This window comes from Lithobates pipiens, unplaced genomic scaffold (assembly GCF_037356315.1).
Source record: "Lithobates pipiens isolate NorthernLeopardFrog02 unplaced genomic scaffold, aLitPip1_a1.2 Scaffold_19, whole genome shotgun sequence".
NCBI classification, from domain to species: domain Eukaryota; kingdom Metazoa; phylum Chordata; class Amphibia; order Anura; family Ranidae; genus Lithobates; species Lithobates pipiens.
The window spans coordinates 143035987-143059744 of NW_027507764.1; the positions used below are offsets into that span (position 1 = coordinate 143035987).

Sequence of the window (23758 nt, forward strand, 5' to 3'; positions counted from 1 at the left end):
TCACAATATATAAATTAGATTAGTACGGTTACTAAGAATAACGGGGGTGGTTTTTATAAAAAAATTGCTGAGGAGACTGGAGCTCCACTTTAAGTTGTAAACCCCGATTCATAGTCTCTATGATGCATGTTCACATCAATGCAGCGTAGCAGTGTGTTTTTTTTTAAATGTACAGATGCTTCTTTTGGTGATGTGCAGTATACATTCTCACTCATAGACTTCAATGAGAATGCACGGAAAGCGCTTTCAAAAAGTATGTGAAACACATGCACATGAGTCCAGGGATAGCAACATCATCTCCTGCGTTTGTTTATGGACTATGTGATTAAGGTACAAGACCTTGCTTATGCTATCTCTGGCTTGACACTTAGAAACAAACCTTAAAGCGGAGGTCCACCCTAAAGTGGACCTTCCGCTCATTGGAATCCTCCCCCCCTTCTGGCGCCACAATTGGCACCTTTCAGGGGGGAGGGGGGTGCAGGTACCTGTACAGTACAGGTATCTGCACCCACTTCCGGCGTAGATTCTACAAAAAGGAACGCCCCTTTCCGCAGAATCTACGCCCCTTTCCGAAAGTCCCCCGCTGTCTGCTGGGAAACACACGGATCCCAGAGACAGCGGGGATCATCCTTATTGCGCAGCGCGACTCGCGCATGCGCAGTAGGGAACCGGGAAATGAAGCCGAAAGGCTCCACTTCCTGATTCCCATACCCAAGATGGCGGCGGCAGCACCCGAGAGACGATCGTGAGATCGGCTTCGGGTGCCGACATCGCAGGCGCGCTGGGCGGGTAAGTGTCCTTATTTTAAAAGTCAGCAGCTGCAGTATTTGTAACTGCTGGCTTTTAAAAAAAAAAAAAAACGGCGGAACTCCCGGCGGACTCCCGCTTTAATGAGTCTTCATGTACACATAGCCTATTATGACCGTGATTTTGCTGTGTTATGCGGCCGGCGGTCAAAATGTTCCTATCCTGAACATGATTTTTCTGCGTTCAGGAGAGGGAGGTTGAAGGAGGTTGAACTCCCCCTAACGGCAGCAGCTCCAAAACTCTGGTAAATGCTTATGTGTACATGGACACATAGGCTTTTATGGAGTTGCAAAAATGCCAAAAACTCCTGAACTCAAGTTTAGTTATTGTAGTGTTACAGTGTACATGGAGCCTATGGGGTTTATTTACTAAAGGGAAATCCACTTTGTACTACAAGTGCACTTGGAAATGCAGTCGTTGTACATCCTAGGGGGACATGCAAGGAAAATAAAAAACAGTATTTTTGCTTGTACATGATTGGATGATAAAATCAGCAGAGCTTCCCTTGGTTTCAGATCTACCCCTTAAATTTACAGCGACTGCACTTCCAAGTGCACTTGTAGTGCAGAGTCTTACTCAAATGGAATTTAGTCTGTTAGCTAAGATCTTTGTCAATATTTTGATTTCTTTATTAAATAAAGAGATCGGATGGTAGTTTTTCCATCCTTTGTTAAGTTTATGTATCATGACTATATTAGTAGTCAACATCTGAGAGTTCCCCACTTAACATTTTGCGATTCAGCACTGCACCGCTTTAACTGACAATTGTGCAGTCGTGCGACGTGGCTCCCAAACAAAATTGATGTACCTTTTCCCACAAATAGAGCTTTCTTTTGGTGGTATTTGATCATCTTTACGTTTTTTATTTTTTGTGCGATAAACCAAAAAATTGTGTCAATTAGCTTTTTGCTATAATAAATATTCCCCAAAAAATATATAAAAAAACTTTTTTTTCCTTAGTTTAGGCTGATATGTATTTTTCTACATATTTTTGGTAAAAAAAATAAGCAATAAGCGTTTTTTGATTTTTTTTGTGCAAAAGTTATAGCATTTACAAAATAGTGGATAGTTTTATGACATTTTTTTTTTTTTATTAGTAATGGCAATGATCAACAATTTTTACCGTGGATGCAACATTATGGTGGACAGATCGGATACTTTTGGCCCAATTTTGGAACAATTCAGGGAGCGATGATCAGTGACAGTGTCACTAGGCAGAATGGGGAAATGCTTGTTTACATTAGCATTTCCCCGTTCCTCCTCTCTGTGAGACAATCGCAGGTAGCTATGCGGACATCGAATCCGCGGGACCCACGATTGCGCTCACAAAGCTCCCGACGGGCGCACGTGCCCGCAATCAGCCTCTTAAAGGGTTCCTTTTGGGATAAAGGTTATACATAAAAAAATAAAAACTGACACCTGTAAGTGCCCCTATCAGTGTTAAATGATTTTGTCTCTTCCCTTTAACTGCTACATCTGCAGGGTAGCTTGTTCTGTTGAAGTGAAAAAAAAGGTAAGAAAGCCTAAAAAAGAAATCTAATGCATCCAGCATATCTAAGAACTGGTAAGCTGCAATATATTAAGTGATCTATTTTGGGTTTAATACCACCTTAATTTGCCAACCTTTGCTCTACGTAAGCATTTTAAGTTGCAAAGTGCTCTCGTGTGTGATCAGCATTTGCTGCAACTATTATAGCGTAACTCCACTTTTGTTGAGAAAAAACATTGCTCTCTGGGTGATCTATGTACAGTGCAAGGATTATAAAAACCTTTGTTGCAAATTCCTACCTTTTGTTATTCTGTAGAAATCATTGTATGTTCCTCTGTGCCTCTGTGCACAGAGTGGGTCTAATAGGAGTGGTTTCATAATTATCAGCCAGCTGTGCAGCTGCAGAGCACTAATGAGGAAAGCTGCTGGGCCTGCATCCCTTCAGACGTGTTCCGATTGGGAGTATCTCAGCAAAAATGACATTTATGTTGCAGGGGATGCCTGAAATCTGACTTGAGTCTTAGGCAGACTTCTGAGAAAATTGGTGAGCCAATCACACAAAAAGAAAACTATGTTTTTGGGGGGTGGTCAGTACACGTTCTGTGTACAGAACTACTCCAGGTAGCCAGTGCTAGGACAAGGCCATTTGGTGCCCAGGGAGAAGATGGCAAACTACCCCCCCCCCCCCCGTTTTTCAGAAAGAATCAATGTCATATCAATACAAGAATATACTTAATATTATAATATTAAAGGACACTCTGATGGGCAAATTGTATGTTAAGGGGCATCCTGATGGGCACAACAAAACATGCCCCTTAACGTAAAATCTACCCATCAAAGTGCCCCTTAATACAAAATGTGTCCATCAGTGTTGCTCTTAAAATAAAATAAAATAAGGGTCACAGTGATGGGCACCTTTTATGTTAAGGGGCACTCTGATGGGCACATTTAATTTTAAGGGGCATGCTGATGGGTATATTTTTAATGTGCATGCTGATGGGCACATTTTATGTTAAGGGGCACTCTGATCGGCACATTAAAATGTGTTCATCAGTGTGCCCCGTAAGAAAATATGCCCATCAGTGTACACATTAAAAATATATCCATCAGAGTGCCCCTTAAAATAACATTTGTCCATCAGAGTGCCCCTTAACATTAAAAAAGGTGCGCATCAGCGTGACCTTTAACAAAATATGTCCAGCAGTGTGCACAATAAAAATATACCCATTAGTGTTTACCAGTTAACATGTGGCCCACATACCTTGAATGCAGGAGGGCACAACTGAAATACCAAAGGGGCAGAAGCTGCGAGATATGGAGAGCCAGAACCTGGGAACCACGAGTAGCAGGGGGGCGAGGCACAGGGTACGCTTGTGACATCATGCCCCTACCTGCGGTCTGTGAGTGCGAGCTGGTCTTCTGTCAACTTTGAGACCTGCAGTGAGCAGCGTCACTGGTTTCTGGGGAAACCCGCGGTCCCAGCAAACTAGTGATGGCTGTTTTAGAAGGACACTTCACTGCGCCCTCCCCACCCCCAATAAATTGTACCACCCAGGGCATCCGCACCTTCCGCCCCCCCCCCCCCCCCCCCCCTTGTACCACCTCTGCAGGTAACTATATTGCATTGCATTTTCAGAAAATTACAGCGGCTGGAGATTGAAAAGGAAAAGTAATTTTTAATAACTTTCAATTACAATATGGCTTGTGTTGCAATTTTATACGCTTTTTTTTTTTTTTTTCTTTATTTGCTATTGTTTTTCCCTCACGAAAGTGGAGTTACCCTTTATAGAAAACCCATTCTTTTGCCAATGCATGGAAATGCAACAGGTTTGCTTTAATCCCTCCATCCCCAGCATCACATATTCCTAATTTTTTACTCCTCCAGTATTCTGTTTGGCTGCCAGGAGTGAAGAAAATACCCTATAATTTTGTCTCTGAAGGAGCATTTCACTCATTTCATTTGGCAGTGCTGGTCCAAGCAATATTGGTTGAACCAGATGGACTATTGATTGAACTAGATGGCTTTTTTTCCAACCTATCTGTAAATAGCAGTAGCACATAGAGAAAGCACTTGCATCTGTGTAAGCTACAACCTGAGTGACTTGTATCTTACACAGGGTAGTTTCTCCTGCTCTAGGCAACCAAAAAAAGCAGCGTAGGAGCAAAAGAAAGCGAGAATATGATGATAGATAAATATGCAAATTTTAGTATTTATACCATCTCCTGTACCTTCCTAATGGCCGGTAAGGCTACTTTCACGGTGGGGCTGCCTAAGCTTTAGTGCTAAAGCGCTGCTCGTTTTAGCTAGGCTTTAGCGCTGTTCAATCTGCGCTTTTCAGCCGCTAGCGGGGTGTTTTTAACCCCCACTAGCAGCCGAAGAAGGGGTTAAAAAGCCCGCGTTACGGTGCTTTCGGAAGCGCTGTCCATCCATTTCAATGGGCAGAGTGTTTTGGGAGCACTGTATACAGTGCTCCCAAACCGCCCCAAAGATGCTGCTTGCAGGACATTTTTCTAACGTCCACCCCAGTGTGAAAGCGCTCAGGCTTCAGGAAGGTACAGGAGATGGTATAAATACTGAATATTTATCTATCGTCACATACTCAGCTTTCTTTTGCTCCCACACTGCTTTTTTTTGGTTGCCTAGAGCAAACGTTTAGTGGGCCAGTAAGAAGCTGCTGGAGGTGGAAGAGGGAAGGCCATCTCACAAAACTTTCAGTAAATTTGAAATTTGAATATCACAGTGCCGCAAAATTCTGGGCAAGCATAACAGTGTAGTGCTGCAGCCTGTTTAGTACCTTAAGTACACTGACAGGTTTACTTTAAATTGGTCTATTTTTATTAGACATACTACTTGCACATTCTACTATATAAAGTATACGGAAATCTTTCCTTGTGCCTGTTACTGCAACTTTTGTGATTTTTTGAGGTCTGTCATTTCTCACATTGTCACTTTGAACTTTTATTCCAAATACTTCAGTTTGAATTCAGACTGGCTGAAGCCCATAAGACGTCCACACTGAAAGCTGTATTTATTTTACTTTGTGCAACTGGTTTAATGCTGTTCAGGTACAGCTTTTGAGTCTTACGCCTCCAGAGGTGTTAAATACATCTTAAATCAAAAAACAAATGTTGGAAAGCGCAGGGTTGAATATACAGCTTGGCTGCTATTAATAGTTCCATTCTGTAACATTCCGCTTATCGGGATCTGCAGTCATTTGATTCTTTCTCACCTCCTTGTTAATTGAGCAATTTAAAGATCAGTCCACCCAAAACTAGAGTTTCGGTTTTGTTGGATGCAGGAGAGTTCAAACTAATCAGATGTAAGCTCTCTAATAACCATAAACAAGACAATTTTCTATCAATTTCAGCCACTTTAAGCTATCTCTTAAACAGAAGAAATGGATGGGTGAAGCCCACCCGCTACCTACAATTTTTATTAAAATAATTGGTAGTAGATGGCCTTTTAGTCATCAATGTATATATTTTTAATAGAAGGCTGGTTGAAAGTGGTTGAATTGCCACAGAATTGCCATGTTTGTGGTCAACATTACTGATTTCAGTTGTAGATATATCTAGACATGCAGTTGAATTATTTTTGTTTATAATGGAGAATGCAAATTGAGGGGTGGAGAGAGGACACCCCGGAACACTGCTTTTGAAATGAGACTCCAAGCAAGAAACAATGGACTGAATCCCTGAACATATATCACTGCAAATTCAACTCTGTAATAAAAAGATAATACATTTTGTTTTATGTTACACGGCTAATATAATACAGATATCGCTTCTATGGTGTACTCCAGATTAATCCCTTAATGACGTCTAGTCCTGTGCTGAATAAGCCTTGCTACACCCATAGCGTAGTAGGCAGCATCACTTTTTCTTTAGGATTGAAAATCTAGGGTACAGTTTGAGTATTAGGTGAATGTAGGGTATACCTCTAGAGCAATTGTATGCTGGGAGTGTCAATTTGATAGCAACAATGTATTGGCCAGGAACAATTCCAAAAGTACTCTGGCCAGAACAACCTAAAGCCAAAAATGATTTCACTGAGCATATGTGAGAGGATCAGATTTTGGTACTTGTGGATCTGTGGCACCATCACCTATTCTTTGGCTGTTTGGACAAACAGGAGATAAAGACAAAAATGGACTGATACTAGCAAAGCATCTAAAAATGCCATACAATGTACAGATCTTTAAAACCTAACACCACCTGTAAATCTTATATAAATGGTCCAACAGCAAGTTAATTACTCTCTGTACAGCCTGCAAACTAAACGAAACTAATTAAAACATCTCTCAGCTTTGAGTATTCAAACACTACCTGAAGCATCCAAAGTGTATCCATCACTAAGAATACAGACCACCAGAAAGAAAACACATCATTTTGTTGAAAAACTCATATGGAACTTGGTGGAACTTGGTTCCACCACCTCTGGCTCAGGCCTTTTTTCTCCCTGCTCGCCACTATTACTTGTAAACATGTCTGGCTTCTGTGTTTACAAGTGACAACTTGTTTCCCAACGTCTCCCATAGATCTGATCTCTTGCATGGCTCCCGCTAAGTGAAAGATAGAGACAAGGGAGATGCAGGTGCCCGGGGTGCAGCGAAGATGCTGACACCCCCACAGGATGATTTCCCTGCAAGTGAGATAAGCAGAGCCAACTACAATGTGCTGGGAGGTACTAGAGCTGACTGGGTGCTTCAGCTTATTACAGCAACAAATATATGACATGTGGAAAATGGTAGTGGGGTTTAAAGAGGTGGGGAGGAGATGGGGGCAGTGGAGGGGGGGGCTGCATGCAGAGGTCAGAGTTGAAGAGGGGTGAAAGTTGTGGATGTGGGATGCAGAGGTAAGCTGTAGAAGAAGGCCTTAACTGAACTCTGCACTCTGTGGAGCACACCCCTGAACATTTTCTCGTGTTTTCTTCCGAACTGGTCTGGAAAAATAAAAGCCAGAAAATAGTGACAGGGCTGGAGTGACTGGGGTGCAGCAAGGGAAATAGACATAAGTGTTCACTTTTCTAAAACAGACAAAGCATTCACAGGTGAGGGACAGAAGTCTTATGTCATGTTGCTGTACTTGAAGCATTCCAGTCCTGTGTCTCTTTAGGGACACAGCTCAGCATAAACAAGTATTGCTTTCCAGCATTGTTGTAACCTAGTACAGGTCTGAGGGAGACAAAAAAAATGTACCTGTGAGCTGTACATTACTGTAAATAGTGCTATGTGAACGCCGTGTCACCTGAGAGAGTGCTATGAGAGGTTCATAATACCCCAGAGACCGATCAATATGTTGACCTTGAAGATGCTGTTTGTTATTTAGAATTCATTCATTTCATATTTTTTATTTTTTTTTTAAGAAAGAGAGTGAGCAAGTAAAGATTAAAATAAAAATTAATGTCTCTGTTAGAAAGTTGTCCCAGTACTGCATAGCACAATATATTAAATTAGTCAGTGTATATATTATGTTATAAATAATTCCTTACAGACCAAATATAAGACCATACTGTGGTCAATAATATATCCATATATTATTTTATGGATGTAGAGATTAAGTTAGTTGTTCCTGTTCTGATAACACTGAAAAGAAAAAAAGACGATGTTTTGTGCTGAATTTTAGAAAAATAGAAGCATAGAAAAGTGACAGAAAAAAAAAAAAGAGCAATTGGTCGAACCTGCCTGTCTTTTTTTTTTATTTTTTTACATTTTTTTTGTTAACTTTTTTGTTTAAATATAGATCTCTGTTTGTCCCAAACATTTTTGAATCTACTGACTCACTATCTCTGCTGGAAGTCTATTCCAAACATATTGAAAATTCTGCCCTTATTCACCCCTTGATATATTTAAAGTGGTTCTAAAGGCTCAAGGTTTATTTTACTTTAAGGCATTCAATGCATTAAGGTAAAAAACCTTCTCTCAGCCCCACCTTATACTTACCTGAGCCCCATCTTGATTCAGCGATGTGCACAGGAGCAACAGCTCTCTCCTCATTGGCTCACACTTTTACAATCGCAGCCAGTGAGCCAATGAGGAGACAGTGGGGACAGGGCAGAGGCGTGCTCTGTGTGTGAACAGACATACAGAGCACAGCTTGGGAGCGATCCTGCTTGAGTGCCCTCATAGCAAGATGCTTGCTATTGGTAGCACTTTATTCTTTCCTTTTGAATAACTTTAAAGGTTTCAATCACCTTTCCATTCTTTCCTCCAGACTGTATATTTTAAGTTCCTGAAGTTTCTCCTGATATGTTCTATATCTCAGACCTTTCGCCGTTTTTGTTACCCATTTCTGGACTAGTTTTATCTTATTAATATCGTTGTGTAAGTGAGGTCTCCAGAACTGGACATAGTATTCTAAATGAGGTCTCACTAAAAATCTGTATAGTTATTACTCTTTTGACCAATCCTCCAGCAATGCCAACTCATGTTCCATGTTCCTTGTGAAAGACTTGTGTATGTTACTTTAAAATAACTAAACCATATATATGTTTATTAGGGTATCCTTTTTAATAGACAAAAGCCTTTTGCGTTTCAGTTTGTGCCTTTGGATACAAATACCTGGTGATCCTGCCAGTTCCTCTTTTTTACCTTTTAAAACTGACCACGCTATGGAAGTAGATCTGTGCCAGTGTTGTCAGGTTGCATATAACTCACTGATAGAGATACAGTTCATGCAGGCCATGCATAAACACAGAATGCCTAACATGCATAGACACAGCATGCAAAGTCAGATTTACAGACACGTCTCCTACCCAGCATTGCTGCTGCAAGAAGACTGTGACAGTGTCTGTGAACCATTATCCAGCCAGTCCCAGCTTGCCTTATGCAGTTGCAGCTATTATGGGTGTGTATTGCAGAAGAAATACACAGACGGGGAAAGTAATTACCCACCAACCATGTATGACATCACAATCTGGAGTGCAAGAAGGACATTATTCTGAAGAGCTCCAGTTTGGTCAGTTTGGTCTCATGTGTACATGTAGAGTATGATGACTGTGGGGACCATGAGGTTATTCCTGTGGAAATTTTTTAAAGAGATGCCAAAGAGGCATGTTTTAGAAGCGCATGGTTATCAAGGCGACTGCTATGTAAACTGCACATTACCTGAGATAATCTGCATTATTTGGCAAAAAAAATGTGTATATATATATATATATATATATATATATATATATATATATATATATATATATATAGTCAGTGAGACATCCATATTGCTGGAGAATTGGCAGTCAGCCAGGAAAGAGCTTCCCAACGCAATTCTGCAATAACTTCAGAATGACCTAACTACACTGAGAATTGGTAATGACATTCTACATCACCAGCATTGATACGCCCTAACTGAATTACACTGTCATTACTTGGCACTCAGGCTCCCTTACCCAGGTTCTAGGAAAGTCCAAGGGCCTGTTCTTTGGTCTGGTGATCTGGCTACCCCCACCCCCCACCCCTTGCCAAGATAGGACTCTATGGTGGTTTTGAGCAACACATACCGAGTCATCTAGTTTTTACACATGTTATCTGTTACTTTTATTTTTTAGCAATTCTGTTTTATTCTGTTTGCAGAATATCAGCATGCATGGAGGAATGACAGGACCAGTGTCACACCAGCTATCAAATTCAAGAATGCCAAATCATGACACCAGCGTTGTAATTCAACAAGCAATGCCATCTCCACAGTCCAGCTCCGTCATCACCCAAGCACCTTCCACAAATCGCCAGATTGGGTAGGATGACTATTCTTTTTCTCGTTCATGTTTATTCTCATTATTGATTATTCCCAATTCAACAGATTGATATTTGGCTACTGGCTTGTTATTTCTGAAATATGATAGCAAAGTGTGCATGTTTTCATTGTTGCTTTAATAGTTTCACTTGCTGTATGACAAGCTGTTAGGGCTTTTCTTTTGTTTCTATAGGTAAAGGTGTATAATTTACTATATATTCAAATGTGCCCATTTAAACCAGCCATAAAAATCCCCACCAAAGATTTATCTTCTGATAAAAAAACAAAAACAAACACTTTATAGAGGAAAGAGAAATCCGAACTGCCCGTCATATTGAGGTCATCCTATAATTGTGTGTTTTTTAGTTATTCTTTATGCCATTGTGTGTTTGGCTCACTGGCCTATGTTGTCGGAAGAAGTTTAAAGTAAGGAAAGTCATGCTTAAGTAGGTGAACGAGTGCTGTCAGCAATATCATTGTGTGTGAGTGTTACCAATGCTATGAATAAAGTTTTTTTTTCTATTTTTACACAAAGCATAGCCCCTTTGTCCTGATCTAAGTAGCAACTCAGCTGGTCTGCTCTCTTGTAAGCAGCCATTGAGCATTGGTCAAAATGTTGTTTTTTTGACAATGTTAAGATTAAGTCCTCCCTTTCCAGGCTGCCATTCCAGGTTCTAACTATGTCAAGTCTTGACCCATGATGTGTGCAGTCTTTCATCATTAAAGTGGAAGTAAACCCATGGATTTAAACAGTTAAAAAAAAAGGCATGGCGGGAATGCTAACTGCACATTGGCTGTGCTCTCAGCCAAACTATCAAACCATCCAATGGCTGGTGTCATAACAAATCACATGTGCAGCACCATAGCAGTTGAAGATTAAACAGAGGCAAAGATGGCAGCTTCCTTGGCTGAAAACGATAGGGGAGTTTACTTCCACTTTAACCATTTATAGTTTGTATTCAACTGCTTTAATTGATTGTTTGCTAGATCTTGCTAGATGTGGGATAAAAATAAGGATCCAGTTCTAATATAGTCACTCACATTGCTGCATCTGTTAGATAGACCGGTCACTTTGCAATTTGTTAAGTAGCTTGATAACTGGGACCTGATCCCACTTTCTTCATGATGATAGGTAACACATTTGGAGGCTTGTTTTAAAGTCTAACAACTGATTTCTGTTGGATAGAATAGTTTCAGAACCACATCTATGTAAATTTACGTGAAAGCCATGTTCAGGTATAAGAAAAGCATCATCCAATGTATGTAGATATTCTATGAAAATATCAGTTTTTTTAAACTGCTTGACCTCTGTAGGTGAAGATGCTGATCATGCCTGAGCTTGACCTGTGATTTACAAGTGATTGTTGTGGAAACTTCAGCACTTAATCATCGCTGTATCCCTTCTGTAAAAAATACATCAGGGAAAACGTATTTCATATACTATCAGCTGAAGGACTGTCAGATGTAATATTTATCCTTGCTCTCATCTCTAATCATATGACACCTTATTTTTGTATGTGCGTTCCATGCTGGAATGGAGGTATTCAAAACTGAAGAGAAGGCATTGATGGGTATCAAAGTGCTTTTTGATAGCATCAGCACACATGATGTCAACATTTCCTTTATTTTCCCCTGACTCTGTCGGAGCTGTTACAAACAGGATTATGAATTTTAGAGACTTATGAGTTTTCCTATTTGCCATAGGAGGATAAGCAAAAATAAAAAATGTGAGCCTTTTGAAAATGTATGCCTCGAAACAGTTGTAACATGAGCATGAAAGGCAAAAGAACTTGGATGGACTTGCTTTCATTTCCATTCCCTCCCAAAACACATTAAAACCAAAACATTTGGGAATAAGTAGTATACTAATTTCAAATGTGAATTTCTTAGTAGTCTCCTGGGAATGAATCTTTTAACATACATTTCATATTAAGGATTGCACATTACACTTTGTATAGCGCCATATTGTAGTAATATTCTGATTTTATCACGGCCTCAAATATTTAAGTGTCAAAGTATGGCCAAGCCACCTGCAAATGTTTGAGATGGCTGTTTTCCAATCCAAACAGCCAGCAGTAATGAAAAGTCTTCTTTCAGGCTACGCAGCGCGCTCTGCTCCAGCAGGAGACTGGGATCCACCTGTGCCCACGCAGAGCTCCATTCGTGGGGAGTGGTGAAGTGTTCACAGATGGGGCTCTCCTGGGGATACTGTCGTCTTTCTCCTCCGCCTCCCTTTTAACTTACTCCCCGTTTGTGTTCATGTCTGCACATACAGGCTTCAACCATCATCCCATTCATGGTCTGCCTAGGTAACCATTCACAGTATTAAACTCTAAATCCAAGGATCCTGGAAAATACCATAATATTAAGGGAAATTATGGAGAGGGATTAGCTGCAAGCAACGCCTCTCTCAAATATAACCTCTGGGCATTATAAAGCTGCATATAGAGAGTAGGAGTAAAACTGCAGCCTGAAAGCAATGAAAAATCATGGTGAAGTTTAATAAGGTGTTTTCTTGTCAAAATGTGAAAAGCCTAGGAATAAATCAAATACAAAACAAATGGCAGCTTAATCACACCTTAATAAAATATACTTGGACAATTGGCACAATGTGTGTGGAGCTTAAGTAGAATACTTTCTGTTGCCATTTTTCCATGTTAAAGTGATTGAACTGTGCACCTTCATCTTTAACCATCCAGTCCACCCAGAACTGCTTTTTCAGTTATCAATCAACACTCAATAGAATTGTGCAGTGGGGCTCTCTGCCAGAGTTAATGTTACCTGATCTTCCTACCAGACTTCATGCATGTACCTGCTCACTAGCAGTAAGTCTCACTTTTATTGCTGCTTTCATCATAATGTTAAAACAGAATAACAGAATCTGTGCTTTTGCATGGCTTAAATATCCCCCTCCTGCTGTGACAGAATATATAATTGTTTTAAATTAAATATAATGCTTACATCACTTTCCTTGTCCTTTTCTCACTCCAGCAAACCATGACTGGTGAGAAGACATTAATGGTGAGGGTTATGTCACAGTGATGTGTGTTACTTAGAACTTGCAAGGGTGGGATGGACATTGCTTATTGGTGTTGTTACAAGGGTGATCTATGCTTGATAGCCCATTCGCATACAGGCAGCAGCTCTGCAATGAAACCTTACACAGAGCAGAGATCTATAGGGGTTGTGTCTTGTATGACAAGGTCACTAACATGAGAACCAGACACCTCTCCAGGTGAGGCATAATAATGTAATCCCCTTTGTGAACCACAGGGTGCTTGTCAAGTCTGTGGCCTGAACCTGCCAAGCAAATACAAAATAACCGTGATACGAGTAATAGATTGCATGAAATCCGGACCCTACTAACCACTTAAAGTGGAAGTAAACTACCATGGATGATTTTTACCTATGGGTAAGCCTATAGTAAGGCTTACCTTTAGGTCCAGTAAATATCTCCTAAACATGCACCATTTAGGAGATATTTACTTGTGAAGCTGCTGGTGACCTCACCGGGGCATGCCCTCTGAAGGAACAGCATGTTGTCATCATGGTTGTCCAGTCAAAGGACCGGAGCCTGCCAACCCGGAAGGAAGGAAGACCAGGTGAAGATGGAAGCCCTGTCAGCGGTGACAGCGTGCAGCTGGAGGGCTTTGTTTTAAAGTAGGTTTCACATAATGTGCTAGTATGCAATGCATGTTAGCACATTATAACTTTGCCTTGCAGGTGTAAAAAACAAACAAACATAAAAAGCGGTTTACTACCGCATTAAAGTGATGATAAAATCTAATTTTTTTTTTCTTATAAAAATAACAAACGTTATACTTACCTGCTCTGTTGCAGTGGATTTGCACAGAGCACCCCGGATCCTCCTTTTCCCGGGTCCCTCTTCTGTGATCCTGTCCCCTCCCTCCTGTTGAGTGCCTAAACAGCAAGCAGCTTGCCATGGGGGCATCTGAGCTGAATAACAACTCCCTGTGTCCATTTAGACATGGAGCCCTGGCCCCACTCCCACCCCCTCTCTCTCCTGATTGGCTAGCTGAATTTGATTGACAGCAGTGGGAGCCAATGGTGCTGCTACTGTGTCTCAGCCAATCAGGAAGGAGAATATTGGATGGCTGAGGCACTAGTGGACATTGCTGGACAGAGAGGGACCTCAGTTAAGTGTTAGGGGGGCTAAGGGGGCTGCTGCACACAGAAGGCTTTTATCATAATGGTTAAAATGCATTAAGATTTAAAAAAATTCTGATTTACAATCCCTTTAAGGACCCAGCCTTTTTCTGACATTTGTTGTCTACAATTAAAAATCTGTATTTTTTTTTAATTACTTAGACCCCCCTAAACTTTTTTAGCAGTGACCCTATAAAATAAAATGGTGGAGGGTGCAATTTTTTGGATCACACGGTTTTTGTGCAGTGGTTTTTCCAAACGCAATTTTTTGGGAAAAAATACACTTTAATGAATTATAAAAAACCCTATAAAAAATATATCCCAATTTGTTTGTATAATATGAAAGATAATGTTATGCCGAGTAAATAGATACCTAACATGTCATTCTTTAAAATTGTGCACGCTCGTGGAATGGCGCCAGACTAGAGTACTTAAGAACCTCTGTGTGCGGAGCTTTCAAAATGTCTACAGGTTACCAGTTCAGAGTTACAGAGGAGGTCTATTAACCCCCCTGACGGTATTCCCGAGTCTGACTCGGGGTGGATTTTTTATACCAAGAGCGGTATCCCCGAGTCAGACTCGGGACTGCATCGCTGGATCCAGGAGGAGGTTTACTTACCTTCTCCCTCGGATCCAGCGTTGTCTCCCCGCTGTACGAGCGAGCCGTGTCTCGCTCGATGCATTACATCGCCGATCTCCGTGCCCTGCGAGCGTTGCGACGCACGGGCACGGAGATCGGCGCCAAATTCAAAAAGTGAAACAAACAGTAAACATACAGTATAATGTAATCTTACAGATTACATTGCTGTATGTAAATATTTCACATCCCCGTTGTCCCTAGTGGTCTGCCCAGTGTCCTGCATGCAGTTTTATATAATAAAAACTGTTCTTTATGCCTGGAAACTGGAGATTGCCCATAGCAACCAAAACTGTCACTGTACATCAAAAATGATTTTAGACCAGCTAGAAAACAGCGATAATAAATTAGAATCACTCGCAGAATTGAGCGATAGCGATTTGTGGGGAGATCCGTCATCAAATACTGAAAAGTAATGACAGTGACAATTCTGCAACTGAGCAAATTTCAGTGTTTTTGATTTGATTACATTATTGAATAATTTTTATTATTGTTATATTATTATTTGGTACAATTATTTATAATTATTTATTATATTATAATTTATGATTTAATTTTTCAAACTTTATCATACCCGGGATGTCTGCTAGACTCTGGTTTGGACAGATTTAAGAGAGTTATTCCTAAGAATTGCAGGACTACAATATAAAACGCCAAATTTTCATGCAAAATAATGGTACCGCTTTTAGCACCTAAAATCCGAAATAATCGTACCGCCAGGGAGGTTAATAGAATTATTGCGCTTGCACTTAGACGCACCACACATGTGTGGCACAAACACTGTTTACATATGTGGGCGTGACCTACATATGCGTTCACTACTGTATGTGGGAACAGGCACTTCTATTACTATCACAAAGAATATAAACATCACTTGCAATAACAATACGGCATAACAGGTCCTCTTTATGACGAGATCTTGGGTCTAATGGGGGCATAGGGATCACTTTTATCCAAAAGAGAATTGCCTAGGGGAAAAGAAAATACCGGTGTTATGTCATCTTGCTGAAGCCATAACCCTGGTATTTAATGTCAAATGATTTTGTATTTTCCCAGTTAGGCAGTCGGCAACTTAAAGAGGAGCTCCAGGCTCCTTCAGAAAAAATTAAAAGTCAGCAGGACAATGGAAACACCCCAAAAATGACCCCATTTTGGATAGAAAGCAAAATGTGGCATGGATGAGCATGAATGGGGATGGATGAGGCGTGGATGGGGATGGCTGAGCATGAATGAGTATGCCTAAGTATGGCCGACTATGGCTGGGTACGGCTGAGTACGACTGGGTATGGCTGAGTACAGCTGGGTACGCTGAGTGTGGCTGGGTACAGCTGGGTACGGCTGAGTACGTCTGGGTATGGCTGAGTACTGCTGGGTATGGCTGAGTACGGCTGGGTACGGCTGAGTACGGCTGGGTACGGCTGGGTGCGGCTGAGTACGGCTGATTCCAGAGTTTTGTGGAGCTCCTATTGCTGAAGGGGGGGACATTTGCAAGGTAGGGACTCATGCAGGAGGCTTGCATGTATATACATTAATACTGTGCCATTAGTTTATACTGGGTGAGTGGTGAGTTTACATCCACTTTAAGCACACTGCGTGAAACGCGTTAACCATGTTGCTGCTTTTCTGTATCCTGGGACTGTAATTTCTGTATTTTTGTATTTTATCAGTAAAAGCTTGCAATATTTCTGCAGATTGGAGTGTGTTAATTTTTTTTTGTATTTGCTGACATGAGGCCTAGGGAGTCACGTGGCTAAAAAGAAGCATGAGCATCATGCAAACAGATTGCATTAATACCATCTAAAGCTGCACGGGGAAGAATAACCTTAACCATTTGTGGACATTGTGTACTACACATGCCCCACCCACCAATTTTTTTGTACACAGGGTTTGTAGTATGCCCTGTCCTCCCCGCTAATGCTTCCTTCTTACATTTGATGGCAATCCTCTCAGGACCTCCTGCTCTCTAGCTCCCTTGTTACCTCCTCCCATGCTCTTCTCCAGGACTTTTCCAGTGCCTCTCCCATCCTCTGGAACTTCCTGCCCCAGCTCCTACCCTGTCTGCCTAAGCGATCCTTGAAAACACATTTATTCAGGGAAGCCTACCCCACCTCCACCTAAGAATTGTATTTGAGTTCCCTCCATTAGATCATCCCCTGCAGCCACTACCCTTTGTATCACCTCCCCCTCCCTTTAAATTTTAAGCTCAATGAGCAGGGCCCTCTTATTATTTCTGTATTGAACTGTATTGAAAATTGTACTGTTCCCCTTTTATTGTATAGCGCTGTGTAAACTGTTGGCGTTATATAAATTCTGTATAATAATAATAATAATAATATTGGCAATACCAAGCTGTGAAAACTTACTATTTTCTGGTTGTTCTTACATAACAAGAAGTGAAGGAAAATGTCTCAAATGGGACACAGATGGCAAAACTGATAGTTTTAACCATAGCCTACCCTATCCACAGTAGGAAGACAAAGTAATAGTTATAAGAGATTCTCGCGCCACAATATAAATATGAAACTAAAATAAAATAGAAATAAAACTATGGTTGCAGCAAATCACCGTCAGGGGTGCAAACCCTCCCCAAGTGTGTGTATTAAAAGATCAATAAATGGTGTTGCGCTCCAAATAAATAAATATCGCTACTAAATAACAATAACAATAAGCGTGCCTGTGCACAAACTTAAAATAGTATAAATGCAAAATTGATGCTATAAAAATTAATAATAGCTACTTTAAACTGTAAAGTTTCTATGGTGCATCCGTGCCTAAAACAGTATTCAATAAAGTGCAGTGCAAAATATTAAATAAATTGATACAATATATAATTCCAGCATATATAACATAAAGTGCATCAGTGGCAACAAAAAAAGTCCAATAAAGATTCGATGTGTCTAAATCCACAACACCAAACCATCTATATTAGATCATGCAATTTGTGAGTCCACACAGTGCCATAAAAACGAAAAAACTCAGTGAGCAGAGAAGTGATTCCACAGGTGATCTTGCAATTCCTCAAAGTGTTCACACACTGGGTGCAGTGGCCACCTTACCTCACTGCTGTAAGGTAAACAGCATTTATTAATTCCAAATAACTAGATGTTGCTGCCAACTGATGTAGGTGCTGCAGATATTTCCCACTAGATGCTCAGCCGTAAGTTGATTACCATAGAAGAAAGAGGAGCTCCGATAGTGAAGTATGTAAAAAATATTTCCACTTTATTTATAAAAAGGACATAGTCCTGGGTACTCACATTTAGCAACACTTATCATGGATAAAAAACACAAAACGAGCGCCGCGCTCGTACTCCGAACGTCACTTCCGGTGTCCTCCTATCTCTGTTACGTTCCTGTATTCCTACGCGTATCGTCACTGGTCATGTGACTTCATCAGGGCAACAAAGGTTTTGGCTTTTGATTAGCTGTCCCCTGTTTCTATATTTTTCAAACACAACTGTAAAAGATAGTAGGGCCATCAAATTCACATAAATCTCTATGGTCAATGCAAAGCCTTAACATGGAACTGTCATAAGTATCCTAAAGACATTTTGTTTGATGATGACCTAAAAGCAGGTATAAAAGATCTGCTTACTTCTGAATGCCCTTAGAACGCATGAACCCTAAGCTGCTCTCTATATAAAAGCTCCAATTCCCAGACAGAGTTCACCTCGCCAAACTCTAACATACCCATCTGTATACCGCAATTCAACGCACAAATCAATTGCGTTGAAAGACAGAGAGGATATTTCTGTCTAAATATACATTAATCTCTGTCAAGACTCTTTCATTCTATTTAGCAATCTGTATACCCTACAAGCTAGAACCCTACAAAGAGAGCTGTCAGAAATATCCTGTCTGTCAGATTAAGCAAGGATTTATAGGCTTTTGGAAGGCGGTGGGGGTCACAAAGATCTGAGCTGACCCGCTTGAAGAACATTCTCTGGGCAGAGCATTTTTAAAAGGAATGAGAAGAGTTTTAATCATAAGTATGTATAGACAACTTTAATTGCTATTAGGCAGTTTCCAAACATTCACAAATAAGTATGGTGATAGATTCCAATGAAAGTAAAATAGAAACTTCTTTCTGTCCCCTTATGGATTGCTCTACTTGAGACTGCATAGCTCATGGGGCACAGCGGACTGAATGTCCTCTCTATATATGCTTACTTCAAATGACAATGTATAGGGCACAATAACTACATCTCTTAACCAAAAAAACTGACAGATGTGAAATAAAACACCCTAAACAATAATTATGCTGAGATGAATCTTCTAAAGCCACATCTCAGAAAAAGGCATAAATCCCCTAATTATATTTTAAGCTTCTGCTGTCTAGTCTGTGCAGCCAATTTTCTGTCTACAAACTTGTATTAGTAAAGACATTTTACACTCACTTTTCGAGCTTGCAAGGTTTGCAGAGAACAAAAACAGATGTGACTATTCATTGATTTTATGGGATTTTTTTATTATTGGGATTTTTATTATTCAGCCATTTACATCGATAGAAATCTGTTTTATTTATTAACCTGTTTTTATTCTAAATTAAAGCATTTATTAAAAAAGAAAAAGAAAACCACATACCAGCTGTGTTCTGCCTGTGGTCCCTCAGCTGCCAGTCTCAGCATGCCTAGCCAGACTAGTCCTGATCTGGAGGTCACTCTCAGAATCAGAAAAGTACAATGCGTATGCAGCTTTTAGCTGCACACTTCTGTGTTTCCATGTGCCTCTTTTTCACGGATCCACGATTGTATATTCTAACATTGAGATTCCTTCTTCATTTGGTTCTCCCTGTCTGCAATAAATCACAAAAAGTCCTGCCAGCAGCTTCTTTGCAGCGCTGGAGGAGCGGTGACTACACCACTCCTACACCACTCCTCCCCATTGAAATCGATGGGGCAGTGCCACCATACCGCCTGCAAATTACCGCCGTAGCGGCATTTTGCAGGCGGATTTAATCCCTTTTAGCCGCCAGCGGGGATGTTAAAATAGTGCCACTAAAATGACGGTAAAGTGGCGCTAAAAAATAGCGCTGCTTTACTGCTGACGCCTGGGGTGGCTGAGTACGAAAGGGGCCTAAATAGCAGTGATTTTTCTGAATATGCTGCATTTGGGTGCCTTGACCTTGGATCTTTGCATTAAAACCAACTTGACTAGCTGAAAATTTTTAAGTATTGCTAAACCCAGGACCCTGCATTCACTATATCTGGTCGCCCACAGTACACAGAACATGGAAATGCAATAGTTTTAGTAAATATGAACCGCTAAATACCTTTTTTTCATCAGCAGTTAGAGCAGTCTTGTGACTTCTATATGTGTCCTACGAGGAGTTTTCATTCCGCTCTGACTATCCTATAAAGCTGCCTTGACCCTCTGTCTGGACAGTGCTGATTGGCCCTGTGCTGATCATATGCACTCTCCCAAGAAAAAAAAATATCTCTCTAGCAATACATACCAAAATGAGCATGTGTAGCTTGTCCCCTAGCTTCTGTTCTATCAGGAGATGGTTTGGGGACTGTTGAAGAAGGTGAGGGACAGTGAAGACAGGATCAAACAGCTTTTTTTACACACTGCAGAGGATTAACCCCTTAGGTTCCACAAGCATGTTTTACTGCATATACAGACTGATTTTACTGTTGTGGTTTTAGTAACACTTTAAAGCCCCATATAGACTATCAGATTGTCTGCTTATTTTTTCATTTTTTTCCTTCAGATTTACCAAAACCATATAATATGAGGTCAAACCTTAGGAGTTTCAATTTGTATGCAATCAGGCAGGCCCTTGCACTACATGGTTTTGGTAAATATGAAGACAAAAATCAGCAGAAAAACTGATAGTGTGTATGGGGCTTTAGATTTAGAATCTCTCCCTTTTACTCAACCAAAATTAAGTACAGCGACCATCCAGGTTCAATAGGTTTCAAGTCAGTGACCTGGGGCAATTATGCATGTAGATGTAAGGTCAGACACTTATTTTTTACTCTTCCACCCCCTAGGAAGAACATTCAGAAGAAGAATATTCATGCCACATATCACAGGCATGCTTTTATGAACATGGGCAGGGTTTTGGAAGACCTGGAACATGGTTTAATTGTTAAATATTACTGAAGGTGAAATCTTCATAAATGGAAAGTAAAGAACTTTGGGAGGATTATGTATTAATTGCTAAAAAATAAAAGTAGACAGTCCCTCTCATCATTTTTTAATAGATTTGTTAACCTATTATATAGAATGAGTTGTTTATAAATAGTATGTTGTATTTAGCCTTATAGATGTTTGGAAGGTGTGTCGACTAAAAATGTATTTAGGACATGGGCCTATGCACTACATATTAATAAGGAAATATTAAAGCAGATTTCTCCTACAATCACCTGATTTGTATGTCACAATGCTTGGATTAAACTGGAGTCTGTAGGGATAGTTTTTATGGTTTGCTTCTATTACAAAGGACTGTTGTATTAGACATATGGATGTATTGAGTCTAATTAAAGCTACATTTTCAAGGGTTTCAGGCAACAAAGCTTTCATTTTGTAATTGCACTATACCATCAAATGCAGTTGTCATCTGAGCATTAATGGCAGATACGGGGCATGGGTATAGGTCAGCAGCAAGATGGAGCGTGGAGAGGTAAATGCTTCTGCTAGGGAATATCTTACTGAAAGCAAAATACATCATTCCTTCAGCCTTGTTACCTCATTATGAAAGATTGTTCTTGGAACTATTCTGATGAGCACAACTTTTTTTTTTTTTAAGTTATGATATTAATCACAATTTGTTCAACACTGAAGTCTGTTGGTAGGATTGAAATATAAACACAAGGTAGATCCCACTAGGGATGTCCAATAATTCCAAATTATTGGAATATTATTATTTAAGAGACTCTTGGGCCAATCAGCTTCTAACTTCAGTTTTTTCAATTAAGATTTGAGAAAAAAACCTGGAAGCCGATTGGTTTCTAAGCAGAGCTGCCCCAGATTTTGCGCTCTCCGGTTTTAGAAAATCAACCCCAATGTCAATATTGACGAGGTCTTAACAGCCTCCTGCTGAAATGGAACATGGTTTTAGCCAAGACCTTGGGATGATTGTAGCTCTATTAGTGCACTTGCAACAAGAACAATTGATACTTTTTTTTTATTTGCACTAACATCCAAATTTTCAGGACAAGCTTTCGGGGTGTGCCAAGGCTTTCAAATTGTTGTATTAGCAAGTCGAATTAGAAAGCTCACCACGATGCTTGACTGCTAGAAATACAGAGTAACCACTCACCTGCTTCTACGGCATGCTTCCTTGCTGGTTAGAGCTATGCGACTTTACTTCAATGCTGCATTGAGGAAGCGCTATCATAGAAGCAGGTAAGAGCTTTATTTAGGGACCTTGTTGGTGGTGAGATGTAACCAATGGCAGGACTGTTAGCGCAATGTAGTCCTAAGCCCTTGTACACACGGTCGGACATTCCGACGGAAGATGTCCAATCGGACCGTGTTGTCGGATAATCCGACTGTGTGTGGGCTCCATCGGACTGTTTCCGTCAGAGTATCCAACCGACAAAGTTTTAGAGCTGGGCTATAACATTTTTGGACAACATGATCCGATGGGACTTTGTCCGATCGTTTGTAGAGAATTCCGATTGGACAAAGTGCCACGCATGCTCAGATCAAATTCCTAGACCAAAGCTATTGGCTACTAGCCTGCACGTAGTCCCGTCGTAACGAAATAACGCCATCACGTTCTGAACGATCGGATTTTCTAACTTTGTCCAACTGTATGTATGCAACACAAGTTTCAGACAAAATCCGTTGGACAAAATCCGACGGATTTTGTTATCGGAATGTCCGAACATGTGTACAAGGGCTTAGAGTAAAAATATGCAGTGACCTACAGCAGCCACTCAGATTTTAATTAATTGTAACTTTTGAGAGCGGGCATGGGATTGATCGCCATTGGTTATTGGATCTCTGAACCCATGACAACAAAACACTCAAATTCATTGCTTATCTTTTCCAGGATCCTCAGGTCATTTTCAAACTATGATAGGAGAGCTGTCCTTTTAGTAAATTTCAAACAGTGTTGGTGCTGCGACGTTGATGTGTGTCCTTTAACCACGTCAGCCCCGGAAGGATTTACCCTCTTCTTGACCAGGCCATTTTTTGCAATACTGCACTGCGTCGCATTAAATGATAATTATGCTGTTGTGAGATGTTGTACCCAAACAAAATTGATGCCCTTTTTTTCCCACAAATAGAGCCTTCTTTCAGTGGTATTTGATCACCTCTGCAGTTTTAATTTTTTGCACTATAAACAAAAAAAGAGAGGTAATTTTGAAAAAGAAAATGTTTACTTTCTGTTATAAAACATCCCCCCCCCCCCCAAAAAAAAAGTAAAAAAACGAATTTCTTCATAGATTTAGGACAATATGTATTCTGCTATATATTTTTGGTAAAAAAAAAATCCCAATAAGCCAATATTGATTGGTTTGCACAAAAGTTCTAGTGTCTACAAAATAGGAGATAGATTTTTGGCATTTTTATTTATTTATTTATTTTTTACTAGTAATGGTGGCAGTGTTTTTTAACAGGACTGCGACATTGCAGCGGACAGATCGGACACCTAACGGACATCGTTGACACTTTTTTGGGAACCAGTGACATTGCTACAGTAGTCATTGCTAAAAATATGCACTGTTATTGTACTAATAAAACTGTCAGGGAAGGGATTAACATCAGGGACGATCAATGGGTTAACTGTGTTCCCTCACTGTGTGTTCTAACTGTATGGGGGAAGGGGTCACTGGGACAACACACAGATCCATCTTCCTGCATAGAAGAAAGACAGGATCTGTGTGATCTCCCCTGTCAAATTGGAGATCTGCCTTGTTTGCACAGGCAGATAACTGTTCTGTCACTGCAGGTAACGACCGCCGGACAAACTG

General features: G+C 40.4%; 1 protein-coding gene across 2 annotated transcripts in view; it reads left to right on the plus strand.

The window, feature by feature from the left end:
• The window catches only part of CREB5 (cAMP responsive element binding protein 5), a 612896-nt gene that overhangs the window by 205607 nt on the left and 383531 nt on the right, over positions 1–23758 (plus strand). For both annotated transcript variants that reach the window (XM_077491353.1, XM_077491354.1), the window contains exon 5: positions 9865–10025. In XM_077491353.1, coding sequence (XP_077347479.1) covers positions 9865–10025 — 161 coding nt within the window. The remainder of the gene's footprint in view (positions 1–9864; positions 10026–23758) is intronic.